At 35.7% G+C, this 12396-nt stretch overlaps 1 protein-coding gene and 1 long non-coding RNA gene across 3 annotated transcripts in view; both read right to left on the reverse strand.

Annotated features, from left to right (window-relative positions):
* Positions 1–1677: 1677 nt before the first annotated feature.
* LOC147837498 (uncharacterized) lies at positions 1678–7085 on the reverse strand. The gene is made up of 2 exons (XR_015476981.1): positions 3335–7085; positions 1678–3206 (listed from the first exon to the last, which is right to left on the reverse strand). It is a non-coding gene; the product is annotated as an uncharacterized LOC147837498 (long non-coding RNA).
* A 569-nt stretch (positions 7086–7654) lies between these two features.
* Positions 7655–12396, reverse strand: part of pdxkb (pyridoxal (pyridoxine, vitamin B6) kinase b) — a 67387-nt gene continuing 62645 nt past the window's right edge. The window contains exon 12 of one of the 2 annotated variants that reach the window (XM_087236163.1): positions 7655–11655. In XM_087236163.1, the coding sequence (XP_087092289.1) occupies positions 11543–11655 (113 nt within the window). In that variant the 3' untranslated portion in view covers positions 7655–11542. 2 annotated transcript variants of the gene reach the window in all.

The raw sequence follows: 12396 nt of genomic DNA on the forward strand, positions 1-12396 counted from the left end.
AAATTAATTCACGAACGAATGAAGGGAGGAACAAAGGAAAGAATGATTCAAGGAAGGACTGAACAAACTTCGTAAGGAAGGAAGGAACGAATGAATAAATGAATGAATGAAAAGGACATAATGAAGGAAGAAATAAAAATGTGAATGAAAGAGTGATCAAACGAATGAAGGGAACGAAGGAATGACCAAACAAATGAAGGAAGGATTGGAGGAAGGACTAAATAAATTAAGGAAGGAAGTAAAGGAAGGAATAAAAATAGGAACAAACGAATGAATGAAGGGAGGAACAAAGGAAGGAACTAACAAACAATGGAAGGGAGGTTGGAAGGAATGAACGAATATAGGAAGATCACTTAATGCACTACAGAATATTACGTTTACACATCCCTGCACAAACTGCATGTAAACGCATCAACTTTTCACATTAACTCACTACTCTTAAGTACTTTTAAAAGGTCTTTTTACTCATACTTCCGGTGATATTTACAACAGATACTTTTACTCTATTTGCACTACATTTTTAGACAAGTAATGGTACTTTTACTTGCGTATGATTTTTCAGTACTCTTTCCATCACTGATAATAAAACTATGAATTATAATACAAATATAATATGTCCTATATATTGATATGAATTAATTCAAATAAGAAACATTTAAACAGCATTAAAGCTGCAAAATTATTAAACTTTATATCGAATTTGTAAATATGTACCCTTTTTTTTTAAATGCACCGATAACAGTTGAAGCCTACAATGATGATTGGCTGATAGCCATGCGATGTTCTGCAATTACAGCACTCCTACAGCCTCCTCACCCCTGTGTATTACTCCGCCCACACAGAGTGACAGCAGATCAATAAACTCACTACAGTTTGACAAATATTGCTGCTGTTGGACAACATGATGTACTTTTGAGGCTTTTTTAAATCCAGAATGTAGGTGTTTAGATTGCAACTATGCAGTTTATTTATAAGGACAGGCCTATTTGAAATATTTATAATTTCAGAGATTCAGCACATTGGCGGCCATCAGCCTGTAATTGAGCAGAGTAAAGACGGTTGACGTTCCACCACAAGATGGACCACAAGATGAGTGCTTAGGGGAGAAAAACTCAGCGCAAATTTCTAATTATAGCTAATTAAATCATTCTAAAATATGATCTCTCTCTTTTTTGTATGTTGTAGTGCTGTATTTATACTATATCAATCTGCTAGTGTTTGCTTGGCTTTGGCTATTTCGGAGTTAATATATGTGAAATACCAATTGCAAAAGAGACATACTGGGAATCTCTGTAGACTGATGGCATTTCATGCCGTTCAGCCTTAAATTGAGAGCAAAATCATCTGTTTTGTCATATCTTTAGACATTACGCTAGAGAATCATTCAAATACTAGCTCTAAAGTGACGTTTGTGAAGAAGCAACAGTTTCTGCTGCAAAAGTGTATCAATGGCGGAAGAAAGTATAGTTCTTTTTACAAAAGGGTTTTTGAGACTCTCCGTGTTTGATTTTCTTTTTTATTAACACAATTATGCCGTCAAACTTTTGTAAACGCAATATCACATGAATCCAGTGCAGAATGGCTGTATATCGGCACTGGTGGGACACAAAGTACACAGTCTTAATGTGAAGACCTCTTTCTTCCCTCAAAACCCCACATAAAAACACAAATACAGCATTTAATATAATACTTTGTTTTTCTTTATTGCATTATAACATACATACATTATAAATGTGGATTTGTACACTACAATCTTTATTGTTACATATTATAAAATATTGAGAATATGAAAACAAAGCACTAAAAACTTTACCAAACATTTATTTTTATTGTCTTTTCTGACCCCATTCATAACTGAAAATAAAAGAAAAAAATCAATAAAACGAACAAATAAAAATGTTTTCTGATACCAACCATGTCAACAGAGAGGGCTTTAAAATGAACGGTGAAGCACTGACGCGTCACTATTAGAACAGACATATTTACAGAGAGAAGTTTGAACGATGCTTCCGATTGTTGATCCGGCAACATATGCCATATACTGCACGTTATGATGATGTCACTGAAATTCATATTTGGCGTTCTGAGAGAAAGACACTCTTTTCAAGTGTATTCTCGTGTACTCTTGCCGTGGACTCTTCTATCAGATAGTACTGTTGAGGACAAGAGTACATTACAGCAAGCACAGTGGTTTTTTTAAAACACTCATTTTACAGATGAATCGTGATTCACACTGAGAGACCAAGACACAATGAATCATTTCCGTCAAATTCCATCATTTCCTAAACAGCCTCGGAAAACACCGTCTCGCACCTCAGGAAGTGAAATTCAACAAAAATGACATTTAAAAAACCTACAGATATAAAACCTACACTCACTTCTCGAGTCAGAGCTATGGAAGTGGCGGCTAACTGAGCACTAGCAGGCCTGAAATGCTTTTGTACATGTTTTAAGGCATTCAATGCCTCGTAATGGAAGGCAGCTAATTGTACAAAACTCAGTGAACCACAGGAAATGACATGAGCTACAGGTCCAACTGATAGAACGGCTATCATATGGCCTCTGTATTACACTTATCAGATTCAAAACTATAAGGGATCCAGTTTTCTAAAGATCACTTTTTGTTCATGGGCTAAATAATATGGCAAGCCGTTTCAGCAATTCATCTATAATCAAGTATGGATTTGCATGGCTCTAGCTCTTATTTTGAGATGCAAGTATTCATTGCTAATACTTAAAGGTTTCCAACATTCTTTGAAACATCTTCTTTTGTGTTGAACAGAAAAGAGGAAATCACAAATGTTTGGAACTGCTGAAGGGTGAGTGAATTGTGACTAATTGACTCAATTATTGTCATAAATGATGACAAAATTTTCATTTTAAGGTAAACTGTCCCTTTAATACGTACTGATGGTTACTCTTTGAAAAAGAGACTACTCCATATTTGTTAGATGTCTTATTTATTACATAGGAATAACTATTTGTTTGATACTACTATCAAATTTTGTTTCAGTACTTGGTACAAGATAACTATTTTATTAATTATATACCAGTATTGAATAAATAAGTAATAGCACCTATTGAAAAAAAACTATCTTTTAAATAGTTACTTGTATCTAAAGAATAAGCACTAGTAGCTTAAGAATAAGTGCGAGTATAGATAGTATATACACTAAAAAAAGTACTGTAAAATTTACAATAACTTACTGGCAATTTTGCTTGCCAGCAAGACTAAATTTACAAGTGTACTGTACATTAATAATTACAATTGTAATGTAAAAATACAGCACAATCTTAATAACTGTCTTGGCTACCAAAATTGCCAGTACGTTACTGTAGATTTTCAGTCATTTCTTTAGAGCACACTTAATGATTAAATGTTAAAACAGCTTGCCATAGTAGGAGCCCAGCATCATTTGGTCATTTCTGATCCACAGTCTTACAACAGACAACACGTAATTTCCACAGAGCAATATACAATTTACAAACATTATGTGTAGAGAACAAACAAAAATGTAGTTCATCCTAAAAGTTCTCGACCACACTTCCCTCAGGGAATGCACTAGACGTCACTGCGATAACAGTCGAAATATTTGGCTGCCCACGAGAGCGGGACGCATCTTCCTTACTTTTATTTTTGCTCCTTTTTTAATGAGGGTTTCTTGTTTTAGGAAACACTCGCTCTTCCATTAGCAGTAAACACGCGTGCTCTCGTTGTTGACATCTTTAAAACTACTTAGCATGCATGAGAATAAGGTCAGCTGTTCACCAAGGCATCTTCAGGCAAAAGTGGCCATTTTGCCCTAAACTAAACCAGTGTAGTAATGCTCAGAGCAAATGGTATCAGTACAGTTGACAGAGACGGTTTGCTAACAGGCTGTTAGCATTCACAAGAGGGCTTTTTTACACTTGTTATCGTCTTAATATAGCATGGTTATTAGTGAAACTGGGTTATCTTGCGTTATGTTTAACACTGGTCATAATTTACGCAAAGTTAATAAATAAACCGTGATGCTCATAAATGGACATTTTCTAAACCCTGGGTTTGCATATCTGTGGAGTAAATGTAATTGATTGAATGCTAATTATTTAGCTGTTTATGTCATTATAAAATTACTCTGAGAATGCAGCCTTGAATGTTTTCTTGAAAGTCCCTCAAGGTAAGCAGAACATTTCTTGAAAACAGGATTAAGGATGCAACACTCTGGGTAGGTTGGTTTGTATGTTATTAAGTCTCCATTTTTGTTTCTCAAAAAATAAACTGGGAACCAACCAGAAACCATTTGGGAACATAAGGGGAATATTATGTGTTTGCTAGGTAGTAAAAAACATTTTTTGTCATCGTACAACTTATAATAACACATTTTCCAAGAGTTAAAAGCATAGTTCTCCCAAAACAAAATCTGTCATATTTTTTTCATCCTACATTTTTTTCAAACCTGTTTGAGTTTCTTTTGATAAACACAAAAGAAGATATGTGTGACCCTGGACTACAAAACCAGTCTTATGTTGCACTGGAGAATTTTTTTTGCAATAGCCAAATTCAACTTATTCGAAAATTATTCATACAGTAAATATATCATTTATTCATTCATGTCGGCTTAGTCCCTTTATTAATCTGGGGTCGTCACAGTGGAATGAATCGCCAACTTATCCAGCACATTTTTATGCAGCGGATGCCCTTCCAGCAGCAACCCATCTCTGGGAAACATCCACACACACATTCTCACACACACACACACACACTACGGACCATTTAGCCTACCCAATTCACCTGTACCACATGTCTTTGGACTGTGGGGGAAACCGGAGCAGGAAACCCCACGAATGCAGGGAGAACATGCAAACTCCACACAGAAACGCCAACTGAGCCGAGGATCGAACCTGCGACCCAGCGACCTTCTTGCTGTGAGGTGACAGCACTACCTACTGCGCCACTGCGTCACCCATAAATATATCAAAACTTGATATTTAATTAGAAATTAGCATTGCTAAGCACCTTTTAATTCTTAAAAAGAAAGCTTATTTATTCAGCTTTCAGATGATGCATCTCAAATTAAATTTCAAATAAATGTAAATTGACACTTATGACTGGTTTTGTAGTCCTGGGTCACATTTAGAAGAATCAACTGGATGACAATGGTAACCAGTTTACAACATTTAAAAACAAGTATTGACTTTTGTGTTCAACAGATCAGTAAAACTCATAAAGGTTTGGAACCACTTGAGTACATTTACATTTTGGGTGAACTATCCCTTAAAGACTTGTCAGTTTGAATTACTTATGCGATTGCAGCTTCCCGCCTTTACCTCATATTACTGTCCACTGTTATACACGTTTTCCTCCATTGGCTTTTCGGAGTATGAAACTGTATCTTCTTTATTCCAGTGTTTTCTGTCACAATTTTACATCGTTTTCTTCAGACGTGAAAAGGACCGTTCAATTATAACGCTCGTTACCGCGAGAATTTGACGCGCATGATTGATTGGCTGTCGGTTGCTGTTTGCCGAGTGAAACCCTATTGTATTCGTGTTAAAAGTAGAGGTCGACGATGATCTTGTGTTCGACACAGTGTGAAAAGCCCTAATCTTATTTAGGTTTTCTCTTCCCAGTTTAACCCGTCACACCCTCATATCAGCAACACAATTGCTCGCACAGTAGAACCATCCTTTAGTCATTCACACACGTACAACAACATACTAATTAGACAGAAGAAGACAAACTGAAGCACAGAGCCTCAGAGCAATGCTGACCCCTGATCAGTCCTGCACATGGCCGTCTTTTTGATTTTGCCTAGTAAAATAAGTCAAAAAGCTTGAGATGTGATTAAAGCGTATGATAAAGAGGGGTGAATCTCACCCTGTCAAGAACATGGCTGAGTCATATTTTACCCCAGAATGAATGAGAAGTTTCACAATTCTGAGGGGAAAAGTTTGAACTAAAGGGCGTAGAATTGGCAAGCACAGAGCGGACCAATATCCACCAAATCCTGAAATGTCCCTACCAATAATTTAATCAACTTCAATAAATAATGCTCCATCACTCTTAAAAACCTACAAGTGCATAAAGTCAAGTTCGCTACAAGTTTATCGTAATAGTATTAACCAAGACATTCGCTTTCGATATTGGTCTCCATGATTATGAAAAACAATAATCAAGATAAAACAGTTCAATTGCGTCACACACCTCTCTAAATTTCTCTACATTCATACCTCCTCAAAGCTCGAGTGCATTAAAATCCTGTAAATTGACTTTTGCAGCAGTGGGACGTGATTGTTATTTGTATTATTAAGTGTTTATTTAGGGATACTCTAGGGATGTATGTCCCCACCAATGTCAAGAGCTAATCTACACCCTTGTTAGAACTGAGATATGAATAGAATTACAAGAAGTCAGAAGTGTAAGAGAACATACAATTCTGAGAAATGCAAGATTTTTAACTTAAGGTTCAGATTTTTTTCAGTGCCAGCATGTTTGTGTCTAACAATTTTGAGTCCCCCCCCAGAACTAAAAGTTTATCTATTTCAATGATGACATTTTCTCTGGATTGTGATTTTTCTCTTATTATTTTAGAAAAAACAGGAACAATGACTAGTTTTATTCAGTGGAGAAAACCTAAAAAACCTAAAAAGTCCTGTTAGAGTCTAAATTGAAGAATAATTGTTAGAGACTAAATTGAAGAATAATTTTATTTTTAGTAGGCATTAAAAGCAAAATCTTGTCAATTTTTAAAGCTCCCACATATTTTTTATATAACGGCAAACTTAAAAAAGTTACTTGATCAAATACTTATACATGATGGTGTGTTTTAAAAAAAAATTTGCAACAATTTCTGCTTATTTAAATAGCCACTTATGCACGGTTCGTTGTAATACATCGTTTGCTATGCTTGTTATTAATAAAAACAAATCATTTTTGTTGCAAGAAATTAAATAAATTCATTCATTTTCCTTCAGCTTAGTCCCTTCATTTATCAGGGCTCACCATAGCGGAATAAACCGCCAACTTATCAAACAACACGGGTCAGCTGGGACTCAAACCATTGACATTATTGCTGTGAGGCAACAGTGCTAACCACTGAACCACCGTGTCGCCCAAATTAAATAAATATTAACTCATTACTCATATTAATAAAATACTCATATTAATAAAATTTATCAAAACTAATTATTGTAACTATAATAATAATAAAATAATAATAATAATAATCATACAAAAATTATGAATCTGTATAGGCAGACAGAAATACCAAAATCATAAAACAACAACAAAGAGACTAAACCGTTAACCAAAACTGAATGAAAAGTGGACAGCATATGCATCAAATATACCACTGCATGCTTAATAATCCATTTAAAATGCTTCTTGAGTATGTTTTCTTTATTTGTATTTACCTGATTGTGCATGTAATATGATATGGATATGTTTTCAGGAGATCCACTCATGACTTTTGAGTGTTTAAAAATCAAATGCAACTCAAAAAATGATTAAAGCGTGAAGAGAAATGTGTGGATTATTCATTTAAAATGAATCCAACAATGACACCCACAAAAACCTGCAGACTGTAATGAAGAATGGCTCAGACACGAATCCAAACATGCTGCCTGAATGAATCTCCTTGGAAATAAATAAAGGAGAACACGTCTGAATAAATATATATAGATAGAACTCATCTGCCTTTTATTTTTATCTTTCACAGCATTGTAACCAAGAAGGCATCTTAACAAGTTCCCCTCAGACCTCACACAAGTCCTTTTCAGATATGAAAATACTATCAAATAAAAAGTCGACACTACTTTTTAAAGTCTCTTCTGCTTGTACAAACAAGTAGATTATCGATGCAAATACAATCAGTTCAAAGCAAACGAGATGATGATGTTAGTTTACACTGAGCAACAAACAATGAACACAAAAGTGAAATGCTAAAAGTGGCTCGATGCACACGAACTCAACGGAAAGAGAATCAAACCATACACACGACGAGCAAGGCCGAGAATGATTACAGTACATCTCACCAAAAAACAGCAACAAGAGGTCACACAATACAGCAGTTCATCTCTTCCATTAAAATAGGATGAACAATAAAATACACAGATTGGAGACACAAGTGAGTGCTTTGGGTCTGTCATACACATCTAGCAAACTTGCTCAGTTTTTCAGGTCGGCCCCAACAATTTGCTTTCCAGATAGCAAGATCTGCGGTGAGCAAAAGATCAAGCTTTCTGGGTAAACCTCGAAACTGAAAGACATTTTGCATGAAGAAAATGAGCTGTATGGAAAACAAATCTAGATTTAAAGGTCCCGTGAAATTAAAATAAAGTTTTTTAGATGTTAGTATCAGTATTGTTAGTTTTTAAGATATCTATTAGCTAATGTGCTATAAAATGCAGAGAAAATTCACGTTTAGAAGGTATAAAATTGATATAAAGCTTGTAGTTTGTCACTTCCGCCTAAATGAATCAACGATTTTAGTCACGTCAGCTCATTAAATTTTGACCAATCAAATGCTCTCTAGTATCTGACATGCCCCGCCCCCTTCAAGACGATTCTCATTTGCTTTTCTTTTAATGCGCTTGAGCTCAAGCACTCTCACTGCCAGAGCTGTGATAAAAACAAAAAACAATTGCCTGTTTTTTTTTTTTTTTATAGGGGAGGAGCTACACTATGTCTTGCCCACTCTTTGTGTTTTGGTTTAGATTAGGGATGTCCAGATCCGATCATGTGGTCGGAAATCGGGCCCGATCACGCGGTCTCAGACTCGATCGGAATCGGACGTTATCTCCAAATCAAGACTCGAATTTGTATGCATCTATATACAATATATATTCTCATTATTTTTGAACACATCTATAGTTATGTGGTGGCACAGAGTTAGACCTCTAGACCTTGTTGCAGAGAAGCTTGATTAAACGCCGGCAAAGTAGAATACGGAAGAAGCTTGAAGCGGAAGGCGCGAAAATGTCTGTGGTCTGAAAGTTGATGATGACAACATTGCCATAGCAAACTGTGAGATATGTGAAGTTAGAATTGCCTGCTGGGTATTTTAAGTTGAGGTGTTATTTGTTTTTATATTCGATTTTTAAAAATAATTATCGTTGCAGTAGAGTCCAAAAGTGAAGAATTTGTTATTTATTACTTGATTCAAGCTACCTCACAGAAGTGCTCTGTTTGTTAACAGAGATGTTGAATGTTAAAATAAGATGAATTAAATAAATAATAAGGAACATCCTGAATGTGTTTTTCCCTCACCTTTATTCTTTTTTTAAATTATAGAAGTATCGGATCTGGTTTCAATATCGGTAGATACTAAAAATCAAATTACTCTGACTCAAGGGAAAAAAAACACTAATAAAATAAATTAAAAACAAATGGATAATTCAAAGCAATTCACGGGACCTTTAAGATTAATTCAAGTTCCATCTGAATTTGTCTTCTAAAATGAGCGTTTTTTCTCTGGTTCTTGTGTGTTTCACTTTTAGGGCAAAAAAGAGGGTCTTTTCACTGCATTTAAAGTGAAATATCTGAACATAAACGTAGGAGATTGAGAAAAATGATATGGCACTTGCATTTGAACTCTTCATTTAATCCCTATGTTAAACCTGTAATATAATATATGTAACATTTGTATATAATAATATTATATGTATCTAATAATATTATAAACATTTGTATTTTAAAATGTTATCAGTACTTTACAGAATAAAACAAAAAGTATGTTTTACTCAAAAAAACAATGAATTGAAAAAGCAGAGAAACTGAGAATTTTCAAGTGGTCTCTTAAAGAAATGCACTGCCTAGCACATTATAACCAATATAGGCTCATTCAGAAAATGTACCCCCGTAAACATTTCTGGAGAGTGCGATTTATGTAGCCAGAGGTACAAATGGCAGCATTTCATCTTTAAAACGAACACTACAGGGCAGGATGACAACGTTCCTTTTTTGCGCTACCAGCTGACCGCTAACCTCTGTGTGGATGGCTTTTCCGCCGTTACCAGTTTGCTCAGTAGCTCGCCATATACGTCAACGGATTTGAGACACAGAGAGGAGTTTATCATGAAAATGGAGTTCGTGTTTGGCAAAGAATGGTTCCAGAAAGCAGGTAAAACAAAAGGCAAAAAAATATAATTAACAAGTAAATAACAGGGTGAGAACGTGGTAAAATCAGAAGACGTGGTAAAAAAAAATCAGGCGAGGGCTTTTCTTTTTCTGGATTGCTTTTCATAACACTGTCAGGTGGGTTTAGGAAAGTGGGTGGGCGGATCAATCTGTGCTTTTGAAAAAATTAATGGTTGGGTTTAAGAAAATAGGAGGGTGGGTCCGTCAGTCGACAGTGGCCTCTGGTGGATTTAAGAAAGAACAGCAGGCGCAAATGGCACTCGTGAGAGAAGTTTGAGATCTCAAAAAGTGTATACAACAAAAACAAAAAACAAAACTGCCAAAAAATATACCTCCTGGGATGTATTTGGTGCTCTCCAGAAATGTATACAGGGGTACGTTTTCAAAATGAGCATGGGTCAATTAAAACACCTACTGTTTGGATTTAAGCAAGTAAATACATCTATGATTGGATGTTTATTGCAGTTACCAATATGTTTCTGGCATGTTATATTTTTGGCCAAAAAAAAAAAAATCTTTTTACGCTTTCTAATACAGTGCCAAACATACAACAACATGACAGAAACATGTTAAGCACAGCAATAAAACCCTATGCATAGACCCTTAAAGGGACAGTTCACCCAAAAAAGAAAATTCTCTCATCATTTACACACCGTTGAGATATTTTGAAGAATTGGAAACCGGTAACCACTGACACACATAGTAGGAAAAACAAATACTATGGTAGTCAATGGTTACAGGTTTCCAACATTCTTCAAAATATCTTCTTTTTGTGTTCAGCAGAACAAAAACACTCACAGTAGTTTGGAGCAAGTCAAGGGTGAGTAAATGATGATAGAATTGACTTTAAGTATTTGCTAACATGAATGCACTAAGCTAATAATCCTAACAACATCCATTCTCTGCAATAATCAAACTTCTCCTTTTGATTTTGGATTGAAATATGACCCAGGCATTTCTTGACAGTTTTTGTTTGACTCTCAACTGAACAGCTCTGACTCGCATATAGAAAGCATCACACCATTGTTTTGTTTTTTTTGTAAATTGGTCCACACTAGATCAATGGCAGTTTAGGTGCGTAACTGACCTGCTCTGGACCTGTCAGTGACTGGGCTTTACGTGCAGGACAAACCGGACCTCTTGAGGAGCTTCGAGAGAAACAGAGAGAGAGATAGAGATGGTGAAGATGCACAAAAGAGTGTGAACGAGAGCGAGGCTGATCCTCCTCTTTTGGCCGTCGTCTCTTGGCTCTCGAGCGCTCGTTTGGACCCTGCTGAATCTCTTGAAGTGGAACCCTTGTGCTCTGGCTGAGATTCTAAGGCAATGTCACATTACATATCAAAATGTACAACATCTATACATTGTGCAGTTGTGAGCGGAGGGTGAGATGTGGATGAGAGGTGCACGCGCGTGGGGGCGGCTCTATAGAACGGTAGCCTCCATCACTATGGCTGGATCCTCTATGTCCGCTTTACTCTGGACCATCCGCAACTCCAGCTGGGAAGGACTGGGTCTTCTGCCAGGACCTGCCATCTCTGAACACATAACAGAAAAACCAAAACGTTTCAGTGGGATGTGCTTGTTCATTTAAAGCACAAATGAAATTAAAACTAACTGTATGATTTTGTTAGCTCACATTGCTAGTTTTTTGGTGAACAATTTGCTATTTAGATGGAAAACTAGATGGCAAACTTTGTAAGTGGAAAAACTGAACACTTCACTAGCGAGAAAGCAGCTAAACAAACCATCTGCAGTGAGAGGATAAAGAATGAGCCTCCTCCATTCAGCCTCTTTACTTTCTCTTTACTTTTACTCCTTTACTTTCGTGGATAAGGAAACAGTGTTGTACGCACTCCACTGAAGACATCTATTAGCCTTTATATTTAATTTTGTTTGTTAAGTGCAAAGATTTGTTTCAAAACTATTTCTAAATTCAGTTCTAATTTCCAGCAAATGAATAAATAAACAATATTAATGAAGTGTGGTTTAAAAAATTGAGTTATATTTAACTCCACACGTCCTGTTCTTATGCCCCATATGGTGATCCAGACATCTCCAAAACCCGACAGGATGACAAATCTAGACTAGTTTTTATTAAAACAAATATTAATATGCATATAATAAACAATACTGCTAATAATAACATTATATAACTGCATATTGTCATGAATGAACTGAAAAAGCCCCCCAAAGTGATGGCAGTGGTTTTTATATTAATGTAAAAAAATATTTTCATAACATTTTAATCCTTTAATTGTTTTCATTTGTACAGATTT

This window comes from Danio rerio, chromosome 1 (genome assembly GCF_052040795.2).
Source record: "Danio rerio strain M-AB ecotype USA chromosome 1, GRCz13ab, whole genome shotgun sequence".
NCBI classification, from domain to species: domain Eukaryota; kingdom Metazoa; phylum Chordata; class Actinopteri; order Cypriniformes; family Danionidae; genus Danio; species Danio rerio.